The sequence below is a fragment of the Tachypleus tridentatus genome, chromosome 7 (assembly GCF_004210375.1).
Source record: "Tachypleus tridentatus isolate NWPU-2018 chromosome 7, ASM421037v1, whole genome shotgun sequence".
Taxonomy (NCBI): Eukaryota; Metazoa; Arthropoda; class Merostomata; order Xiphosura; family Limulidae; genus Tachypleus; species Tachypleus tridentatus.
The window spans coordinates 121,785,402-121,810,353 of record NC_134831.1 but is presented as its reverse complement, the minus strand read 5'-3'; the positions used below and the strand labels follow the sequence as shown (position 1 = coordinate 121,810,353).

The 24,952-nt window shown below is 32.5% G+C and overlaps 1 protein-coding gene across 1 annotated transcript; it reads left to right on the top strand.

Moving 5' to 3' along the window:
• The first annotated feature begins 1,278 nt into the window (after window positions 1-1,278).
• Window positions 1,279-24,361, top strand: eIF3m (eukaryotic translation initiation factor 3 subunit m). Its single transcript, XM_076513837.1, has 9 exons — window positions 1,279-1,457; window positions 6,124-6,259; window positions 8,136-8,274; window positions 10,629-10,752; window positions 12,424-12,518; window positions 14,065-14,148; window positions 17,189-17,370; window positions 19,137-19,280; window positions 24,091-24,361. The coding sequence occupies exons 1-9, from the start codon at window positions 1,416-1,418 to the stop codon at window positions 24,309-24,311; spliced, it is 1,167 nt and encodes a 388-aa protein (XP_076369952.1). The 5' UTR covers window positions 1,279-1,415; the 3' UTR covers window positions 24,312-24,361.
• Window positions 24,362-24,952: the final 591 nt, after the last annotated feature.

Genomic DNA, 24,952 nt, shown 5'->3' with positions numbered 1-24,952 from the left:
AAATGGTAAAGATGGCTTCACGAAGATCATGCACTGTTTGGAATTGACGTCCATTTCTATATACTTTCCTTGCCATCCACCCCGAAACATTTTCAGTGGGGTTCAGTTCAGGCGAACACGCTGGATGGTCCAAAAGAATCACGTTATTCCCCATGAAAAAGTTCTTTGTTCTGTGGGCATTGTGAATTGCAGCGTTGTCCTGCTAAAAGAAAAGATCCAGTCATTTCCACACAAGCGACGGCCTTCAGTCAATAAGGATGCTCTCTCCAACATGCCAATGTAGCCATCTGCTGTTTGACGCCCCCTGTATAACCTGAAACTCCATTGTTCCATGGGAGGAGAAAGCACCCCAGATCATGATGGAACCTCCTCCACTGTGTCGTGTAGAAAATGTCTCCGGTGGGATATCCTCATCGTGCTAGTAACGTTGGAAACCATCTGGACCATCCAGGTTAAATTTTTTTCTCATCAGAGAACAAAACCTTTGTTTACCTTTCTACGCCCCATGTTTGGTGCTTCTCAGCAAAGTTTAACTGAACTGTTTCATGGTGTGGCCTTTGAAGATGTTTACGGGTTTTAAAGGCTTTTCTCGTAGATGCTGTCTCATTGTTCTTGAGATACATTCTGCGTCCGTAAAGACATTAATTTGGTTTGACGATCGGCTGGTGTTTTGCTGAACAACCCGTCGAATCCTCCTGCTCAACGCCGGCGAAATTTTCTTGGACCGACCACTTGAAATTCTAGTTCCGTATCCCTCAGGGTCTTTTTAAGAAATTTGCAACAGCAGTTTCACGACGCCCAATCTCACCAACGATGGCATGTTGAGAGAGACCTTGCTTTTGCAGCTGGACAATTTTGCCACATTCAAACTCTGTCAACGTTTTAGCCTTTGCCATGTTCTTATCAAATGCAACACAGGAGATGTTGACAACGCTAATGCTTGAAAACGAATGACTAAATTTCGTTACGTGTTTACCGATTATCGCTTTGTTTCAGTATGGTCTTAAACTTTTGACCAACTAGTGTTTAGGCTAATTTCATAGTGTTCACATTTTCCCTATTAAATGCTAAAACAGTTTTCTTATTTTTATTTACCCTTTTCTTATTTTCATCTTTTGAAGCTCTGCTCAAATAAATGGTTGAGTCTAACAACGCAAAATACATATTTTTTTCTTTATGTTCATCGGCCTTAAGATTTTGGCCAGCAATGGATAATCTGACGTACTATTAAATACTCAACAGTATATATTAGTTCGTATTTTACCACAAACATAAGTGTGCATGTGCTGCCCTCTTTTACGTGTGTACATGGAGTTTAGTATAGTATTAGAACCACGTTTATGAGAATCTACCGCAAACTATATTGAGAGTTTCTATTTTTTCGGTATCTGTACACCATTATTTTGTAAAAAGAAATGAGCGTACCTGCATTTATTGACATCACTGAGGACATCCAGGTATAACCATTGGTAGAGTTCATTTATGAAATGTTGAATTAGGCTTAACCATATGTTGTCACAAACTCGTACCTGACCGCATATGATACTGCCTTTTGAGTGCTCTGGTTTAACGTTCCAACACTTGGTTTATTAATGTTGTCTCTTTAGAAAACAAAAAACAGGCTTCGAACTTGATTCTAAGTTTGAATAATTTTTAGACCTTCGGATAAGGTGGTAAACAAAAGGTTTAGTTAGTAAGTATTAAGTAGGACTGATCGAATATTATTGTTAAAATGAATTGTCTAGCTTAAGTGAAATTGAAAGTTTCGTTTTATTTTTAAGTTAAAAAAACTTAAGAAGGTGAAAATTAATGTGGGTACTGTGTAAGGAATGCACTTATATGATTTGTGCACGTGAATTTGTGAAGAAATAACTTTCTTGGTCACTGGTATAAATGAGAGAAAGGGAGTTTGATGTGATAATTAACAAATGTCAGAAAACTTCTATGAGTTGGACTCTGTTTTGCATGATAATTATTTCAAATTTGATATTATAAACATTTTTAACCTTGTACAAATTTAAGCATGTACATGCCTGTGTGTGTGTGTGTGTGTGTGTGTGTGTAATGAGTGTTAGAATGATAAAATATTTTGTTATTGAATTCCTTCCATTCTATGGGGTTAATTCTTTCTTGGCATTACTGAATGTACATTTCAACATTGGTAGTGGTTCACTGACCCACATTGACAACTGAATGAGCCAGGGTAAGAATACTTAACCATTACCATATAATTGTACCAAGGTCATGTCATAAGGGTTCTGTTTGAATGAACATACTTATTAAATTTAGGGTCTGAAATAACTGTTATGGTGCCCCATGCAGTTTTTTAAGTATATAGAAAGAAGCTATACATGGTACCTGTGTATGCTGGAAGAAATCAATTTAATGGTACTCCACAAATAAACCTTGATAAAAAACAGTGTTTAGCACTATATATTAAATTTGGTTGTCATGCCACGGCCCCAAAATCAGTATAGTAGAAAGTTCACATGAAAGCTTTATTTGATGTTGGTTGCACTCTCTGACAAATTGCTGCAGACTCAAAATGCTCCCCAAACACTGTTAAGTACACTCTAGATCATGAGACCTAGACAAGCAAACTTGAAGATGGGAAAGTAAGAGGTAGAACACCTAAACTCAAGGATACTAATGTTAAGTATCTTTGTTTATGTTGCCTTCAGGATAGAAGGAAGACTGTTACTGATCTCAAGCATGAGATAAACAATCATGAACCATATGACAGAAAAGTGTCCAGATCTACAGTATCATGAAGACTCAACCAGAATGGAATATTTGGTTGTGTGGCAGTTAAAAAACCTTTGCTTTGAACTCCAACTGTTGTCACGAGACTGAAATGTGCTAAAAAGTACAAAAACTGGACTTGATGATTGGAAGAGGATGTTATGAATGGATAAGTCCAAGATTAAAATTTTGGTCTAAAGCATATGTTGCACATCCAGCTGAAGAAAGGTGATAGATATTTACCTCAATGCATAGCATGAGAGAGATGCTTCATAGCAGATGGTTTGGAGGATGTTTTTCTGCTGAGGCAACAGGAGATATTTGCAAAATAGTTGGAATAATAGACCAGTGAAAGTATCATCGGATACTGATCCATCATGGTGTACCCATTGGCTTGCATATTATTGGTAAAGGATTCCACTACCAAGAAGATAATGACCTCAACTGCTCATCCAACCTATACAGAAATTACTTAACCACAAAAGAAGCTGCTGGAGTTATTCAAATGTGGCAGTGGCCCCCACAGAGCCATGATATTAATCCAGTTGAGCAGATTTGAGATTTGGTAGATCAAAAACTTGATAAATCAGAAGTTACTTCCAAGTAACAAAGGACACCTTCATTAAATATGTTGCAACAGTGCCAGAAAGACTGTCTGCAATTGTAGAAGTAGAACACAAAAAATATTATTTCTTTAATGAACTCAAACACTTCTATTTAATATGAAGATTAATAACATGTTGTTGTTTCACCTGTGATTTACCTTATATCGTTCTTTGTAAGCAGCCTGAAGGCTAATTTTTACTTTTCTCCTAACAGTTTTGCACAGTTTTGTAATACCAGAGTGTAACACACAAATACAGTATTATATTTTAAGGCAACTGTACTCTCACTAGTTTGAAATTGACTTTGATAAACAAAACCATTGAGAAAATCACTAAATATTTTGTCTCCCATTTGTCAGCAAAGGAATGATAAAACCGAAACCAATGTATTGAAGTAGCTGAATCAGTGAAGACCATTGATGCATCAAACAGTAGCCCTCTAGTCTGACCAGTTTGATTGGATTCAGAAGTGCTCACTGTTTGAAAACACAGAAATAAAACTTTAAATCTATTTAAAATCAGTGAATTGGTAGAAATGAGGATACCCGGTAAACTTTGCTTTGCAGACAACATAATGCGTAAACTGATATATCTGTCCAGATCAAACCAACAGCATCTCAAAAAAATGATAAATGGAGATTGTAAACAGACTATATGTATCTTCAGTCCTAAGCAGACTGTGTTGTCATAACAACAGTTTGCTATATTTTGATATAATTGGGTATGGCTACAAATGGTGTATCAGTTACACCATGATATGATGTATAATGAATAAGGGTTACTATCTATCAGAACTGTTGATTGTGGTATTTTAAATTTAAAACCAGTGTTGTTACAAAATATCGTTTTTTTCCGAGGTACACAGGTAAGCTAACACTTCAGAATGAACATTTGGTTTTTGATGGTTTTATCTATTGATATAATATAAATACACTTTTATGAGTTTGAAGCAGATGGATATCAATGGGACTACATTTTATCATGCACTATGAGGTTAACAGGTAGAGTGATAAATCCTTCACATTTTGTTAACATTGTTCCAATAGGAATGTAACATGGAATAAAAGATCAGCTCACAATTTTTAATTGTTCTTCATTACTTATTAATTGCATAATTGAACTTGCACTGTAAATCTACTAATTTGTAACTGTGGAATCCAAAGGTGTACGAGTTTTTTGTTATTTTTATAGAATAAAATCCACCAAAAACCCCTAGTGTGTGTGTGTGGAATATGTGCTTTACACAGTTGTTTTAATTCAGGATTTCCATCATCATTTGTTCATACATGTATGACAAACAGAGAATCTTTCTTGGTACCAACAACTAAGCTGTCAAAGCTTTCTGTGATGTACTATACTGTATCTATCACCTGTTAATCAGATTCTAGTCATCCATTTTCTGTACTCTCCACTACATATAACTTTATCAGTATGTCTAATCATAGAAGATTCTTCCATTTTAAAAACCTATTAATCTTCTTTTTCCTCACTGTAAGCAAAGTTTAAATTTGTTAAATATCGATACCTGGATGCTTACAGAACTTGTCTCTAACTCTTTCTAATAATGTCTCATTGTAAACCTAGCACTGCATTCTCAGCCTTCACCCTTACTCTGTCTAGTTCATGGCTACAATTTGTGACATTATAATAACTCAAATTTGTATAACTTAAATTAGAAAAGGTACATAAATTTCAAAGTCTAAATGTAGTTTGCTCAGTTTTTCTTTCTGGGTGACGAAGTGAAGTTAATGTGACTTTCTTATTTTAACTATAAATTTCTTCTTAAAATTGAAAAATGAAGAAAGTCATTGGAAGGAGGCACCTCTCATTACCTCACTTCATAACACATTTCATTGAAATTGAACATGCAGAATATACACATAGTGTAAGAAAATCTGTGATGTAAGAATCTTTGACCCATCAAACCCCCCACCACCACCAAAGTAATCAGAGAAAAGTTAAAATAAAATTGAACGTAGCTATTTATATCAGCATCTATCAACAGATGTGCAATCGTTGTTTAATTACACTATTACTAAATACTAGCAGAAATGCAATCCAAGGAATGTGAGTTTGTGTTAGTAATTAATTATGACAGTATTTGTACCTCATCTTCAATGAACTGTTGACCATCCTTAAAACCTTCATGCCACTTGAAACATGCCGTACGCTTCATAGCAACATCACCGTAAAGCCGTGTTAAGCATAGCAAAAGTTTCAGTTGCAGATTTTCCAAGTTTAACACAAAATTTCACAGCAAGTCGTTGCTCCTTCAGGTCATTCATTCTGAAATCCGCCAAATGAAAAAATTGCACTTCACTTAAAACCGAGTAGCTGATACACAAATGAAGATATCTGCAATCGGGAAATGGCGTCGTAATCAGCTGATCTGTGCGAACCTAGCGACACCAAGCGGGTTCCCCTGGAACCAACTGGAGCCGCACAATTCAAACAGTCCGCATATTTTTTTAACAGACCTCGTATTTTTCTCTACAAGTGGGTTTTCTCATCATTACTGATTATATACACATTTTATAAAAATGGTACTCTTGTGTTAAACTTGAGCTGTTTACAGCTTCAGTTTAAAATTTTCTTCAGTCAGTTTCAAAATTTAACTATTTTGTAGGAAATCAAAATAACAACTGATAAAAATAACATTGTCCTGTATTTTTGTTGTGGTGCTTCGGTTTTTGTTTAGAACTTAAGGCATTTTTTGTAATGATACTTAGCATCCTAGTTTCTTTTAACAGTTCAATAATTATCCTGTTTTTAATAGTGTCAAGATTTGAGAAGCTACTTCAAAAGCTTGGGAGCTGATATTTCTGAAGAAAACTCACCAGAGGGCTTCCTTATAGATCTGCAGCAGATAATTGGTGTTTGTGATGTGTGCTTCAAAGAACAAAGTGAAGCAGGTAAAGAAACTCAATTCATTTTACTAGTAAAATATCAGTTTCAAAAGTACAGCATAGATTTCTCTTAAAATATTTTTCTATTTATCACACCTTTAAGTTTTGTTGGTTGTTAACAACTTAAACTAATTCTAACTGGTTTGAAATATACCACCATTCGTATTAATACTAAATCTCAGTATCATGAGCTACCTTTTGAACAATATTTGATATGGTTAGCCAACTATCTTTAAAGATTGCATTAACACTACACATGGGATCATTCCACTGGACCATACTCATATTGAAGGGTGAGTGCTTACTTTAATTTCAAATTTATTGCATGTAATGGAATTTTGTAACCTTTTGGTGAACATTACAAATATATTGTGCATAAAAGAATAACCAATTTTTAATAAGGTATTTATTGTAAAGATTTGTGTGTTGGTGTAGTTCAAACTGTAATTACTCTGAGGCAAGATGATTTGTATGTCAACAGTAAAAATGCTTTACTTCATTATATTTCATTCACATAACGTGTAGAACCTCTTAAATGAATGTGCAACTTTCCCAATAAAAATTTTAAAGTATGAATTAGAATTAAAAGTATATTTGTTTTGTTAGAATGACTGTAGATTGTAATAGACAATTATGATTTTTTGTCCTGTCATATTAAGTCTTTTAACCTTATGTTATTTCTCTTCGAGCCACGTCTAACTACTCGACTAGTGTAATAGCAATAAATCACTCGGTGAGAGCGTAGAACAAGTTATTGTATGAAAGCATACAACAAGTTGTTATAAACACAGTATTGAATTATATCATGCATTATTTTTTTGCTAATAATTTTTTTTTTTTTTTAGACATTTAAGATTTCATAGTTAACACAATGCCTTTCTGATTTTAACATTTTAGTAATTATTTATTGATACTGGAGGAAGTTGAACCCTACATTTTGGTAGGAGTGTTAATATAATCTTAATAAATGAGCATAAGAAATTTAAAATATAAAATATTTATACACAAAAAATTAAAAGGTACTAAAACTATTGTAATTTCCTGGCTTTCTAACTAAGACATAACTTAGTTTTAAAAATTCTGGTAGCTGGAAAAGCCAAGTTTAAACAGTAGCATATAAAAAAACTGAGACCAAATTACTCAAAACCTGTTTCCTGAATGACTCTAATCTTGTTAAGATTCAGTAAATTAAAACCTTGTTCAACTGATTATAAATAATCCAAATATAAATAATAATAAATATAAATGTAATTCATGCAAATTGAGATCTTACAGGAATAGAAAGAAAACCTGAAAAACACTTTAGAAAAAAAAACACAGAAAAGTAAATATAAAAATTTGAATCTTAAGCTATATCTTGATGCCAGATTTATTGAAAAACATTGGTAATAAACAATTGAAATAAATTTTGAATGTTACTATTAAATAGTAACTGTTTCAACTATTCATATAGTTCCAGGATGTTCAGCTTAATTAATTAGAGTCATAACTTGCACAGGTAAATAACTCATAAAAGGTATTTTCCAGTTTTTACTATTCTAACTGTTAAAGTCTCGTACAAATAATTGAATTTAAAATTGATAACTATGTGCTCAGTAGTTATGTATACCTGTTGACTCATATTTTATGTTTATATGAATGTATTTAATGTTAGATGTGATGGTTAGCCATGTAAATATATCACAGAAGCAGGCTAATTTCTCTTTATATCCTTTTATATTTAAGAAGGTATGTTCAGTTCCTTTCAAAAGAATACAAACATTAAAAACAGCAGCTAATAATTCATTTCAGTTGAGGGATTTGAAGTGAAAAACTGTCAGGTGTAACATGTCTGTGCATCAAAAATCAGGAATACATGTTGATCCTGTTCGTCTCTTTCTAGATATTGAATCGGTGTTGAACAGTATTGTCTCCTTGTTAGTCCTTGTACCTCCTGATCAATGTGACAACCTGATGTATGCTTTTTGTGAAAAATTAACCAAGACACCATCTGTTAGAACTGGACAAATCTGTTTGAGAGTGTAAGTGTTGAATTCTGGAACATATAAATTAAAGTGTCATAAGAATGGTGTCTGCACATGAATTTGTCAGAATGTTTTGCATTTTTTCTTTTTTAAAATTGTTATATAAGTGACTTAAAGTATCTACATGTGGTTGTTCTGGTGAACATCCACATACTGAAGAAGTTATTTTTTCTGAACATGTGAAATGCTTCTTCATGAAATATGGCAGAATATTAGTGAACAGCACAAGTTTGTTGTACACAAAAATATTGGATGTGTTAGTAAAGTTTCTGTACAACAGATATGTCTGTAAAGTGACTCAATCAGTCTGATCTGAACATGACAAGTTGGACTGCAAGGTGATGATTGTTTGAAAAGTAAAAATACTGTTGTCCATCATAAAGTTTCAAGAAGAAATCCAGTAAATTAGAAAAGTAATAATATAATCTAATGTGCACCACGCACGAGAAAAGACAGGTAAGTTAAGTTTTCTGTATCCACCTAATTGATAACACAGCCACTCTAAGACCCGTTAACTGCACATTTAAAGTTTATTTTTTAGTATTCTTTTATATTGTATCTGGTTTTTCTTCAATCCTTTCTAACATTAACTTTCACAAAATCATCAGTTTATGGTAACATGACAAACTGATAATTCTGACATTAGGTTCATAATATATGATGAACTACAGGTATACAAGACTGGGGTGTGCACACTTTGAACTCCACCTGTACACATGAGGTTAAAATAAAGTTTAAGACTTGTGTCATTCAGTATTGTTTAACACGTATGGTGAGTTCAGTAGTTATTATCAAACACTATATACAGTTTAAAATAATTTTTATCAACACACACACACACATGTATATAGTCAAATAAATTTTGTCAGCATTATTTCTTTTATCATATTGTATAAACTACAACCTCCCTTTAATTATTACTAAGTATTACATTTCTCAAACATAAAACACTTTGTGTCAGTTAATTAAATAAAATCACTTTAAAAGGTATATATTTTTTTCAAATTACCACTAGGTGTATACCTGTTTTAAACATCTAGCTCTTACCTGGGCTCCCTTCTTCTTTTCTTTTCTCTCTCTCTTTTTTTTTAAGTTCTAGACCATACTTCTATTGTGTAAGCTGTTCCAAAACCTTTTAGAATGCATTGTTGTTTGTTATTAAGAAGAAAACCACACAAAGGGCATCAATACCTGGTGTGTGTTTTTTGTGGTGTAGTCCACAGACATAATCACTGTGCCATGGGGGGTGCTGCTTGTAAGTTGAGAAAAATTACTGTTAACTGATATGGGTTGATCACTTTATTCTATAAAACAATAATGGAAGTGGTGATGCTGGTTTTTAGGTTTTCTGGACAGTGTTTGTTTCTATCTTGTAAAAACTTGAAACAAACGTAATATATTCTTGTTTTACAATAAAGTGTAAATTCTTTGTAAGTTGACTTGCTTGATACTCAGCATTTTGCTTTTTGGTTCTGAATTTCTTTACATGTAGTGTATTTGGTTTCTTCTTTATGGGAAAATGAATCAAAGTAATAAGTTATATAAACGTATGGATCTTCTGTCAACTGTATAATTTACTTTAACCCATTCAATGTAACACTAATATTTAGTCCTCTACTGAATTTTGTCTTTTTTATTTTATTATGTCAGTGTTTTTTGGATTTGTGATGTATTCATCTCAGTATCTATACTTACAGTGCACACTTTACAGAAATCCAGTGTTCACAGCTCTACTATTTCTGTACATGTAGAACATGATATTTCTTGTACACGTGAAATAATGAATTACCTTTTTTTTAAGTTTATCACAATGAAACAATAACATATGACTGCAAGAGAAAAAACAGCGATTGTTAGAAATGTCTCAAGGTTTACAAAAAAAAACAAAAACTATGAAAGCCCACTGTCCTGTTTAAGTCACACGACTATCACTTGACCTGTACAATATGAACTGTAACCACTGGAAAATACAAGTTTCCTGTGGATACTGTGCATACCCAAAGCAACTACATTGATGTGGAAATACAGATAAAGATGGTTAGTATATGCTGTAGATTCTATGGAACAATAAAAGCATACAAATCGATATGCTGTGCACTCAGAGGCATAGCATAAGAAGACTTGAAAACATATGTTACATATGTATGGTATATATTATAATGTTATAATCTTGTGAATATACTGAATCAGACAAACAATATTTATTTAAATCGTTTTTTAAACTGCTCTCATAATCAATCCTTTTGGCTTCAGACATGTTTTCTAGAAATATTTAAGTTGTATATGGACAAAAGAAATATGTAATATTGGGTATGTTTTAAAGTTCTGATTGTCTTTCTATTAATTAATAGGCTGCAGAACCTATACGAAGGCCTCCTAAAAGACTCTCCACTGCTATTTGATGTGTATTACAGCCTCGTAAGAATAGCAGGCCAGACTGACAGCATCAGTTCTGTTTTTACTGATGTCAGGAAGGTATGTAATATATATCTACTGAATGTTTGTAGCAAACAGTGTGAAATATCATGTATCTTGCAGTGTTACTTGGAGAGCATGGGTGTTAAACACATGAACCACACAAGTTTTTTACCATTTCTCACAACATGTCCCAATATCCTTTAATAGGACTACATCCACATATTCTGTAATGTGATCCATGTCTTTGTATCATGTGTGGCTGGTTCTAAACTAGCAACTTAAGTTACCATTAAGTTGGGAGGAGGGGTTCATGAACCATGGCTTATTCATTAATTTTGTTCCCCAGGGTGAAATAGGGTTGATACCCTTTTTCTAGAGGATTGTTTTAAAAACTTAAGTGATAACAATGTTTTAAATAAGAATTTTTGAAATAATTTCATTTATTTACTTAGAACTGTGGGTTGCATTAGTTAGAAATAACTTGTATGAAAAATGAAAAAAAAAAACATCAATTGTCAAAACTCAATTAGCAAAAGTCAGAGTTCTTTTCACCCTTATAAGCAGAGAATTGTTGATATTTGTGGACTTAAAATTAGATCCATCATGTAGAACTTAAACATTTATTTGTTGATGTCTTAATTGTGTAATGGATCATATAATTAGTCTGGTATACAGATGATAATTGAGTAACTTTACTTGAAATTCAGCTCATCTAATATGTAAGATACAGCCATGCTGCTTAAAATAGTTTACAATTCAAGCTTAGGGTAATAACGTTTGTAACTATTTTTAATGTCACAAATGGGAATAGTTGGTTTATAGCTGAAAAACAAATGAATTTCAGGCTGAATAAGTTTAGGTGTCACACATTTTAAACTTTCAGTTTAAAAATGCAACTTGGGATATTGAAAAATATGTCCTTTCTCTGTTAAAATAGTTTTAAGATAGAATTTTAGTTCTCTTTATTTTTGCATTTGAAATAGTTTTAATGTTTTTAATGATTCTATATACTTATAGGTATGTTTTTTTGATATAACTGTAATTTCATGCCTTTAAAAGTAGCAATGTCAAATAAATGCAAGTTTCATGTTTGTTAACACTCCTACGAAAAGACGTTTCTAGTCCTAATTTCTCCAAGCCCGTTCCCCTGGCTGTGGTTTCGCTAGATAGTAGATAGGGACAGTGGGAATCTCGTTAATCCATTCATTAATGGATTTAAATGGCAATTTCATTTAAATTCAAAATTATTAGCCTAATATTAATAACTTTTCAAGTTGCTCTGGGGCCTATTAGGCCTCACTTTTCGTAGGAGTGTTAATATAAATTCTTATGCAAGGTAAATTTTATCATAAAGAAATACTTTCAAGGTGCTTTACTTGAAATGAAATGAAGAGTGGGCTTTGTATCATGATTAACTGTTTATCTTTTATCAAATGAACGTACAGTGTAGCAGAGAGATTGATATCATTTATATTTATATAGCTTGAGAAATATAATAAACTACAGTTATTTCTTTTCAAGTTAAAGGTGATTTAATAATGTTAATTGATTCTGAGCAGAGGGAAATATTTGAAAGTGCTGGAGGTTTATGGACTTTCCCGCATTGTTACTTGAATACTGACCCATGTATCAAGCTGTGTAACTGTATATGTATTTATGAATATTGAGTGCATATAGTTTCATGTTGAAGTTTATGTCTCAGATTATACTTCTTCAATCTTACTAAAGCTGAAATGCTGGTTCCAAGAAAACAACGTCAGCACAGAGAAGGCAAAGAAACTTCTGAGACTTCTTCACGAAGTTTTACAAGAAAACAAGCAAAGGTAGATTTGATATATCATTTGTGTTTACCACAGAGTGATAAAAACACAACTACAGTAGCATAACAAATGTTATTTCTTTATTATTAAAACAGTTTGTGCAGTTTCTGTCTTGATAATAGATACTAAGGAGGCATAGACATTTTAGGGCTTACATGCTGTTTCTCAGTGTACACTTCAATTAGTGTACACTGAAGACATATTTGAAGACAAAAGACAGGCATATTTGTAGACAGTGACTTAATTAATTTGGGAATTTTATCTTTATGAGAAAAAAAAATGACAAAGTGTAAAGATACTTCTGAAATCAATTCTTTTTATAGTTGTTGATCAGCTCTTATTAAAATCTGAACACATTGGTTCCTTAAATGATTCTTCATAAAGTAAGACAGCTAAGGTTATGGGACATTTTTGTACAGCATAAAAAATAGAAACAAATGAGTTGTATTTCACATAGAATAACTTAAGATAATTCAGTATGTATGTATTTATAGCAAAATTATGTAAGAACATTATCTCTGTTAAAATTTTGAGCATTGGAAAAGATAAAACTGCAAACTATGTTGAGGTAATATGAAAAAGGTAAATTTTAATTAGAGATACAATAAATGACAACAACATTTTCCAGTTGTAGATTATAGAAAATTTACACAAACACAAGGAATGTTTTTCATATTTAACAACTGGTTTGTTGCTACTAAAAGATCCAACTTATGTAGCATAATATACCATGATTTTAGTGAATTAATTTTGAAATTACTTTATGATTTATTCTTGTTTAAAAACCAGAATTTTATTAGTATTAGCTGTTTGTCTATTATAATTTTTTCCGAGTTATTGAGAAACATACTAACACTGAAAACCTAATATTGTTTTTTCCCATCATCTTGCAATTGGAAATTATTTTTACCAGTATTAATCATTAGCACCAATTACATCAATAATAGTTTTAGAATAGATGCATATAAGATAAAAGCCAAAATTAAGTAACATAGCTCAGATTTTTATACAACAGTACTCCATTCTTCTTTGATAGATTGTTTAGGCAGAGTATTCAAGATGAAGCTTTGTAGAATGGACGGCAACTGCCTGTTGTGGAGACGCAAGCGTAGAGGACGACGTTTCGAAAAGCGGAAGACTTCATAAATATCTTCCTGTACGCTTGTGTCACCACAACAGGCAGTTGCCGTCCATTCTACAAAGCATCACCAATACACCATTCTTAATTACACTTATTTGCATACATTTTGCTCTTGCTTTAAAGATTGCTAGAGAAAACTTTGATACTTAAATTATTAAGGGATTTCTAGTTGAATTATTCCCATTTACTAATAATTTTAGCTTATTTAAAATGAATTAAAACAACTTAATATGGAATTTAATACTTTTCTGTGAATATTGCTTTAAAGGAATGTTTTAGTTACTGTACTTGCATTGTTTTTTTTGTAATAAAAGTACTTTGGATTTAGGTCTAGTGATTTGGTGAAATTAAAAATGTTTTACAAAGGGTGTAGCTTGCTTAATTTAAATAATTTTGTGTTGTATATAGTGAACTTGCATCCAAAGTAATGATTGAACTTCTGGGTACTTACACTGAAGATAATGCTTCTCATGCCAGAGATGATGCTCATAGGTATGATGATATGATCAGTAAATAGATCAAGTTGTAGTTGTTGTTCTAAAAACTACTTATAGTAGTTTAAGGTGCTTGTTTTTATTTTATGAAAAATTTTGGATTATCACAAGATATTAAAATCTCTTCTTTTAACTCTTAAACAACAAGAATGCTGTAGACAACAGCATCAGTTGATGACAACTGCCATTTACAGGTTAAGAAAGTTGTTTATAGTAATGTGTATGACACCAACAGTTGCCATTATCTGAACACTAGATTGTAACACACACAAGTCGAGCCGTGACAAGTTGTGAACAAATGAAAGAAGATATTCACATGTATTTTAAAAATTTGCTATATAGAACTGTAATCATGTTTTTATATCTCAAAAAAGAATAAAAATGAGCATTACTTATCTACTACTGTTTGGATTTACTTGCACAGCTTGCATAGCTTTGTACCATAAGCTTGCATTGTAAGAGCTTCCTATTCAACTAAATGAATAAATAGTAATGTAAATAAACAGTCAAGAGAACAGAGTGACAGAAACACTTTGATTAAAAGGAAAAAATACAGAATTTTAACTATGTTCAAAAAGAGGAGAGGAAGTGTTGCTGTAGAGAGCACTCATTGTGTAAAGTTACACTTCTGTACTGTACGCTAGCCATTCAGGATATTTTATTGAAATAGTGCATTTACTAATCATTCACCAAATCATCTGGTCCAGTTCATGGAAAGAGCTGTTATGTTTAATGTTTCGGTTGTGTATGTGTATTTTAATATCAGGTAATCCCTTAAGTGATGTCCGATCTTAGGTTCAGAGAAAGGGAAAGGATTTCAAATGTCACTTAATCAATAATGTATGTTACATTATTATTAATTACTTCCTGCTAATGAGTCGCAAGCTTCTGAATGTCACTTCTGTAGAATTCTTGGGGTTTGGAGGAAAAGAATGTATAGAGGGTAGCTTTGATATCTTCATGTGTTCCAAGCTCTTTTCCATCAAGATAGTTTCTGCAAACTTTAGAATAGATGATAATCAGATGAGACAAGGTCTGTAGAATAAGGAGGATGTGGAAGTTTTCCCCAGTCTAGCTCTTCAATCTTTGCAGATGTGATCCTTGCTGTATGGGGCTGTGAATTATCCTGGTGTAACACAACATCTTTACAACTGATCAGAACAGGCCTTTTTTTTTCAGTGCAACATTCAAGTGTTTTAACTATAGATGATATAAGTCTGATGTAATCATTACATTGAGTGGCAGCAACTCAAAATGGATCACACTAACAATATCCCACCAGATGCTTAACAAGACTTTCCTTGGGTGGAGGATAATTTTGGACTGTGCTTTAACCAGTTTATTTGCACTGAGCCATTGTCTGCAGCACTTAACATTTTTATAAAATATCTATTTTTTTAATTCCGGTCACTAACCTGTCCAAAACAGGTGAGTTACGTTCACAAGAGTGCAGAGAAGTGCAAATGTCCACTCTTGCTCTAAGATTGGCTTCTGTCAAATCATGGGGGACCAATTTTCCAAGTTTTGACATCTTTCCAAGCTGTTGCAGATGATGGTGAACTGTTGAATAGGTTGAATTAAGCTTCTGTGCTAGTTCTTCAACTGTTACAGATAATCTTCATCAAGTGCAGCCAGCAGCAAGTCATCATTAAACTCAACAGGACAACCTGAACGTGGATCATCACTTAAGCTGTAGTCACCAGATTTGAACTTCTGAAACCCCCTTCGACATTTTTTTTCATTGAGAGACTCCACACCGTAAACACCTTGAATGTGTCATGTAGTTACCTTTTTTAAACTCATAAAGCATTATATACCAAATCTGATCCTCAGACACATCCAACTTCATGAGGGTTTGATTAACGATGTGAAAAAGTGGAGTTGAATTAGTTTCTGTTATCTGTCTGAACATTTTTATACATGTCCTACTACATACTTTAGTCATTAAAGCCTTCTACAAAGACAGAAACGATGATGCAATTCCAATATTAATTTCTGGATGTTACTTATGGGATGGCCTGATATACACAAGCTTTATGTAATGGCCAGTATATTATTCAAAAGACTGAATATTCCACCAGAGTATTATTGCATGTGTGATTACTGTTTAAATGTCAAACTATTTCTGTTAACAAGAAAAAAAAATCCTTAGCAATGCTTGAATACAACTCGATGAACCTTAGGACACACAGCCTTACTTCTAACCTAACATACTCTGTTTTTTATTGTCATTTGTGTAAGGTATGTATGGCCCACTAAATAGGAGGTAGGTTCATTGAATATTGAAATCATCACTGTCAAAAACCTTGTGTTTTCATATTCCTTGTTTAGCAAACATTCTATTCAACTGGTAAAGGGAAATACTACAATAAACGTTGCATAGTCAACTTTTGGGGAAAACTTGTGAATATACAAGCCTCTACTGCCATCAAACTTTTGTATGTTTTACTCTCTGGTTTCTCTATATTTATATTAATAATGGTTCATTTATAGATAATCTAATTGTATTCTATTATTTTGCTTGTCATTAATAACTCTTCTTTTGTACACATTATTATAGAAATATGTTTGTTCTTCACTCCTACTTGAACTTGGTTCCGGCCAATCAAGACGTTTCTTAGCTCATGTCAGTATTTCTTTTGTATTTGTGCTCTGTCTTATCTTATTGGCTTTTCCAAGAGGTTACTTCTGTGTTTTAATGTACTCTCTTACTTTTCATTTGGTCCATTCATTTGTACTCATCAAAAAACAATGACAACAATATTTTTATATAGGGTTTTGACTTTGTATTTTTAAAAGTATCTGTATTCTGACTATGTTCACTTCATAATGTTAATGGAACATTGCATCAGGACACTATTTCATCTCAAAAACAATTTAAAACAGAAATCTGTTTTCAGTATTTGAACCTTATTTATTGTTTTGATGTGGTCTTTGGTGTCTGAAGTGGGTTAACAGTTTATATATGTACATCATTTTATTCCAAGTCACAGATTATTTACTATCTAAAGAGCTCATTGCTAAATATTTGTTTACAGATGTATTGTAGCCTGCTTAGCTGACCCAACAATGTTCCTTATGGATCACTTGCTTGCCCTAAAACCGGTTCGCTTTCTGGAAGGAGAACTGATTCATGATCTTCTCACAATCTTTGTGTCCGAAAAATTATCTTTGTACATTCAGTTTTATAACAACAACAAGGATTTTCTAAACTCTCTAGGTAATCAAATCATTTCTTTAGCAGTGTATTCATATAGATATAATGTCTTGTAAGTAATTTTGAATCCATGATCGTTGATATAAATTTATTGTACAATGCATTAATCACTTAAAACTATTTAGAATTTGTTTCAACTACATTTGCTAAACATTAGCACCTTTAGACTTTTGTTTTTTCTAAAATATAATATTTTATAATCTGGTAATGTTTCCTTTCTACAATATAATAAATATATGATTTTGGCTTTCTTCAACAATTACACATGATTTTTAGGAGTTGGTTTTATACAATAACATGTGCAAAAGGTATATTAGATTTGTGTAAGATTCAGCATAGTCTTACAACTGAATGTATTCTCTGAGATATATTGTTATAGAATTTTACCCCAGAATTGCAAGAAGGGTTGAATGGAAGGGTTGAATGTTAACTTTTTAATCACACTTTTCTGAAAGAAATTTCATGAATCTGACTGCTCACAGGTTCACAACTTTGCTGGACATAAAACCTCTGGTAACTAACAAACAATACCATCAATATTAATCTTACATTTTACATTTAATAAGTGACTTCACCCAGTTGTTTTGGTTAGTTCTCTATAGTAGATGTTACTGTCAGAAGCTTAAAGGTTAGTTATAAATAATTGCTTGGTTTAAATTTAATACAAGAATTTAATACTTAGATGTTAAGTTGTTATGTATGGAAGTTAAATTGTTGCAGGTTTGATTGTTACATAACTGTGTATAAATTACATGTTGTGTAGTTCACTAGTTGGTGATTGTTACTTTAAGTTGTCCCCACTAGTACAGTGGTAAGTCTACAGATTTACAACGCTAAAATCAGGGGTTCGATTCCCCTCGGTGGGCTCAGCAGATAGCCGGATGTGGCTTTGCTATAAGAAAAACACAAACACAATACTTTAAGTCATGTTACCACGACCTGTACATTTTTCTCGTTGTTTCATTAAGTATTGTTACTTCATACTATCTCATAGTTTGTGGAAGTCCTAGGCCTCAGATGGGCAATATATTTAAATGAACAGCTTAGTGAAAGTGAAGTTAGACTGTGTGTGGGTTTAGCCATAATGGTAAATTTCTAAAGTGAGTTTCATAGCTTCTATTATAGTAAGAGATAATATGTCTTGTCAAAGGATGTTTTAAAGTAACTGAGCTAGTCTTTATGTACTTTGGGTGAAAAGGCAAATGTTGTCACAGACAAATAAATATAAGAATTTGGCACCCATAAAACTGACAGTAAATTACCCAATATAATACTATATGTGGACTCCACCTTTGTAGATGGTTTATGAAAGTTAATTTTTAATTCTCCACCAGAAAACATGAAGAGTAAATTAATTAAATAATTCTTATCAAAATAAGTTTATAAAAGTTTGTATCTGACCTCATCTCTTACATTTCAGTTGCATGTTATGTTTGATAAAATACACTTCTTTAGTTACATTTCAGATCTTTAAGTTAAAATGCATATGCTCCGTATTCTAAGTTGATGTGTCATGTTTCAAAGTTGATAAATTTGATGTTAAAGATCCAATACTCAGGAACAATTTTAGGGTTTGTAAAAAGTATTTCATCCAATTTTAAAATCATTATTCTTATAACTAGAACTGTATAAAAGTACTTACATTGATTTATTCAATAATGTAAGACATAATAATAATAATTATTTCAGACTTCCTTTTTGGACATTCAGTCAGTTCATATCACCAAGTTATATTTATTGTAGTGCCTTTTTATATCAATTATTTTCAGGCCTCTCTCATGAACAGAACATGCAAAAGATGCGATTGTTAACATTCATGCAGATGGGAGAAACTAAAAAAGAGATTTCATTTGAGACCATTCAGAAAGAACTTCATTTAACATTTGAAGAAATAGAAAGCTTTGTTATAGATGGTAAGTAAATATATGCACCTTACTTGCAATGTTGATAAGCAAATTTTTATTTTGTTGTACTTGAGATTTGTTAAAATAAATGCATGTATACGTGGATATTAGGGTGCGTCAGCGGATAAAGGATAAAAATTAAAATGTCCCAATTTTTTTGCTCAGTTGTGCCACTGCGTGAGAAAAGAACATAGACAAAGTTTCATTTCAATCGCGAAGTATTTATGGGTCGCTCATCCCTCGCAAAGTTCACTATTTTCCTTAAATTTACCCTACAGTACATTGTTAATGGTAATTAAATTAATTAACGAAATTATTTAATATTTATTGATTATACAATTAGCAAAAACATAAAAACTTGAAAGAAAAATTTATTTCATTGAAGTTTTATCTTGCCTGCCCCCTTCGCATTATGTTCGCTGATGTTCTTCTGCCACCTGAATCATATACTGAAATTGATCTTCGTTCTTGGTGCAGCCCTTTGCCGTAAACTGTTGAATTAAAGTTACTCCTCTTTCAGCTGCGTCATTTGTCACAAAAAGTTTCTTTACTCTGTTATTTCCTTGTTTGTACTCTTCGGAGGCGCTCCACTCTTTCGGTGGTAATGATAAAAATGCGCTACTAATATCCAGATGGTAGAAAATTTTCTTTGTTGCCGTGGTAAAAAAATCTGGAAGTTTTCTGGAAACAACATTGCTTGCAGCATCAACTGTTAAACGTGGAGTTGGCCTAGGAGATCCTTTCACAGTATTCATATTTGAGACCATCTTGAGTTTGTCGCTATTCGTTACACCGTCATCAAAGAGTGCAAGCCCAACTGCAGCCTCACATAAGTACCATAAATGCCGATTCATTACCTTTGTACCAACTTCCTTAGTCATATGATTTTAATGCAATTCAAGTTCCTTGAGTAGTGTAAGGTCCCTTCGAGCTGCCACGGAAGCATCCTTAGCTGAAAACCATGAGAGCAAGTAATGTTTAGTTATAAAGACACACAAATCGCCAAGTTTGCTGCAGAAATGTGCGTCAAATGAAACACGAGATGAAGCAGGCCGTGGTTGCAGTCTACCAAACTCCTCTTGGAACATCCAAATTTTAGAGAATATATTGCTCGAGCCATCCATCGTGCACGCATGTACAGCACCAGAAGTACGGAAAGAAACTGAAGAACGTTTGTGTGGAAGAGATCCAAGAAAAATGACAGCTAATTCCAAGAGCTCTTTATAATCGTCCTGTGGTTGATGAGATTGAAGGAGATTCTGACAAAATTGAATAATATCATCCTTCCAAGGCTGTATTTGGAGTGGCATTGCTTCTACTGCTGTTATGTACTTAGTTTTATTAATTTTAGGCCAACAATCTCTAAAGTTTAAAAACAAAGTAATATCTGGACTTTTTGATATCTCTATCACGAGAGTAGAGAATACAGCGCTCAGAAGAATCTCCAAAATGTGATATCTACAGGCAAGGTGCAAGAGCTCACGTTCAAGTAACATTTCAATCCTCAGACAGACGCCATATTTGGATCCTGTATTGGTCGCCGTGGTGTCAAAGCAAAGCGATTTAATTCTGTCATTTACATTCCATTCTATTAAAACTCATCCGATCTCAGAAGCTACTGAATTTGCATCCCCACTATCAATCTTGGGCACTGAAAGAATCTTCTCTACACCTTCACCTGAAACTAAAATAGCCAAATGTTCGATCTTCTCTCTGCCAACCAAGTCAGGCATCAGCTTACCATCCCAATGTAATGTCAAAGGAACGTTTGGAGAAAAACTTTCCTTCAATTCAGCTGCTAGAAGAGTACGGTTAGTAATTCGTTTCCTCCTTATGGAACTTGGGCTAATGGCAAGATCCTCGATATTATGTCCAATATGAGCTGCAAAAGGAAGCAAAATTTGCGCCGCTTTTCGGTCACTGATCTAGGTTCTGTCTAAAGCGAAGCTAGCCTTTCACTAATGCCAACTTTTCGTTTGGTTCCGAAGCACGTTGTTATTTTGAAAGCATTGCTAACCCCTAACCTAAATATTAATGTATTGGATTGATTTTACGCTAGCATATTTTTTTCATTGAATGGAATCAAATTATAAGCGAGCTACTGAGTGTCACAACTTTTTGGTTTTTGATGCACCCTAGTGGATATATATATATATATACATCCACACACGTTATATAGTATCCAGCATTATCTTGCTTTATTGTTTATAGAAATACTGTTTTCACAACTGAAAGGAGCACACAAAACAACTAAAAAGTTGTTTTAAATTTGTTATTTAATATTGTTTTTAAAAATTGATTTCACATTGTACTATCTCCACATAATTATTTAAATGTACTTTATAATTGCTTGTCAGTCATATAATGTTTTATCTCACTCATTCTTCAGTTAAAACATACAATTTGTGGATAATTAATGGTATTAAGTCCTGTATTTCTTATTCATGGTTTTACACACATGTAAATGAAAGCAACAGTGTTTATAAAATAGGTTTCTGACAAAAAATCACATAAACTGCATTTTCTTTTCCATATTCCTCCTCATTTGTCCATGGTAGACTGAAAATCAAAAGTATTTATGTCAGACCGTATATATCCAGATTCTTTACAATAAGTGCCTATGACTTGTTGGTGATAAGTTTTAACAATAAACAAACAGCAACACAATCCACTTATTTTACAAAATAATACATTAAAAACAAGTCAAAACATATGTTTATATACATTACAGTGGTTATAACACTTCTATCTAGATCTTTAATCATTTCTCTCTTTTGTCAAAGCCCACACAGGCTAGTTCAGTTATATTAGAACATGAATGACAATAGGAATTGTTCTTACTTACTCTCTTATTACAATACAATTTATTATAATTTCACTTTAAAAATTGCCAATATACACTCTCAGTGCCAAACTCAAGATTTAATAGTCTACAATTAGAATTGAATAATGAATTTTTGTGTGTATTATACTCTAACAGAAGTCTGTAACATTCTACACAACACTAAATATTCAGATGCAGTTAAATCAATGAGAAACTTAGAAACTTCTAACAATGATACAGTAATCTCACTATTCTAAACAACTGCTAATTTGTAGCAGTTGAACAACGCAATGGATGATTGGTAAACAATCACATAAAGAAACTTGCCATAAAATATTGCTTCTAAAAAATAAGTAAATGATGTTCTTACTATATAAACAAGGTTTGGCATTGCCAGGTTGGTTGAGGTGTTTGATTCATAAAATACAACAATAAACCTAATTCATAATGCATAAGATTATAAGATTATTCTATGAGAATTGGACAGTTATAATGATAAAAGTAATAATAAGAGACATTAACTTTAATTAGTTTTATTTTTCATGATAATTAAGTTAAATAGTTAAACCAAACAGCCTTGAATTATTAAAAAAATGAGAAATTATAATGGCAGTGTTTTGATAACATGAGTGTTGGTAAAATCATAAACAATAATTTTTACCACATTTAAACATGATAATCTTAGTTTGATTACTTGCTTATTTTGTGTTTATACTAATCAATATAACAAGTTAATTGTTCAGTATTCTGTAAAGAAAGGCTTAGAAATCTGAATTTGCCTTTTCCTTGCATGTAAAAATTAGGGTTAATAGATTGTAAAGTTCATTGCAGTTAAGCAGTTTAGATAGTTTTCTTATGGGTTCTATAAATAATGAAAAACAAAGGTTGAAAACACTTACATGAATACTTATAGTATTCTGTGTTTTGGAAATCTAGATGTAGGTTGTTTGTTCAAATACTCTTATTATGTTTTTTTAAGAATTTGAAATGTGTGGAATGCTTTGTCTTATGTGATTTGAGCTGTTAGTTTAAATTTGTTTGTATCTGAGAATCGCGGGTTTGAATCCCCATTGCACCAAACATGTTCACCCTTTCAGCCGTGGGGGTGTTATAACATGATAGTCAATCTCACTATTCATTGCTAAAAGAGTAGCCCAAGAGTTAGCAGTAGGTGGTGATGACTAGCTGTCTTCCCTCTAGTCTTACACTGTTAAATTTGGGGCAGCTAGCACAGATAGCCCTCGTGTTGCTTTGAGTGAAATTCCAAAACAAACAAACACTATATAAACCATTTAAGTCATACATTTGCATTAAACTTAAACAGTCATGTATATCCAACAAGGTAAATATATAATTTCTGATCTACCTTTTGTCTCCCACAAGACACTGCAAAATAAACCTTTCACTGAATACCAGAACTAATCAGTTGAAGTGATTGATGAGAGACTAAAAATTGTCTGAAACTGTTTGTGTAAACTGTGTAACACTTTAATAGTCGTGGTTGGAATGTCTTAAGTTGATGAAGTGTCTTGTTACAGCAGTGAACTAATTGTATAGAAAATATTGTGATTAATTGTGGCTGTGAATATTGTTTTTATTTTTTTATTTTTTTTTTTTCTTCAAAAATTCTATGCTTACTGGTTTCTGATGTTTCAACATTTAAATACTAATGTTTTTATATCTCTTTATATCTTATTTTCCTTATGTTATTCCTTAATGTTGATGATATGCCAAGAATAAATAGCTTATTTTAAACATTATTAGAAAGTATTCCCTTTAACATCTTTACCCGAAGTGTAGTTTGCGATAAGAGGACTAGGTTCTAAATTGGAATTATTTTAATGCACGTATGAGACAGTAAAATTTTAAAGGTTTTTTTTTAGTAAGGCTTTGGCATAATATCTGATTAATTGTGTTAACAAAAACAATATGCAGGAGGAAAATGGTTTTAACTTCAGCAGATAAAAACCTACTTTATTTTTGTTTTTTAATCAGTGCTTCGTACTAAACTGGTTCGAGCTAAAATTGACCATGTCAACAAGAAGGTGCTTGTGAGTTCCACGATGCATCGTACATTTGGAAAATCACAGTGGCAGCAACTTCGGGAAGTTCTCGTGAAGTGGCGTAACAACTTGTCTATGGTGGAGTCCAGTATGGAATCCGTTTTGCAAGCTCAGGTGGAACCGATGGCAGCCTTACAAGAGTCTGCACATTAGGTGATTTTTGAATCTGCACTTGGTAGTAAATAAAATACAATTCCATGGAATGCTGTGTTTTTCCTTCTTTGAAAAAGTGATGTATTCTTATAACATTAAACTGAACTATTATGTAAAGCCTTTAAAAGTTACAGATCACTCTCTTAGGTTAAAAATTTTCTTTAAAAAAGCACAAAACTGAAACCTAGTAGGATTCATTACACATTATTCTGATTAAGGGCAGGTGATTTAACAAATTCGTGGAATCCATTTCTGTCTGACCTCAGTTTTCCCTAATTAATAATATATTCACTTGTAATCTTAAACTTATAAACCTCATAATATCCTTATCTTTACATTTATCTCAAAAGCTATCAACTTAAATAACCAGTGGTTAATTTGTTCAGTTACACTGTTTACTGCTAGAATAGTTGTTCAACTTTGTGTGTTTTTAGAATATGACTAATCTCAACCTTTAAGTTTTACATTTGTGTTGTAAATAATATTTTTAAAAAGATCATTTATTTTGTTTTAATCATTCTGTTAACACGACTGCAGTGAAATATTGTGTAAACAATCGTATACTCTTGTCCCCAAGACGTGCCCAGCAATGGTCAGAATCAAACTCTCTCTTTGTTAACCTGAAGATGACTGAGGAAGGT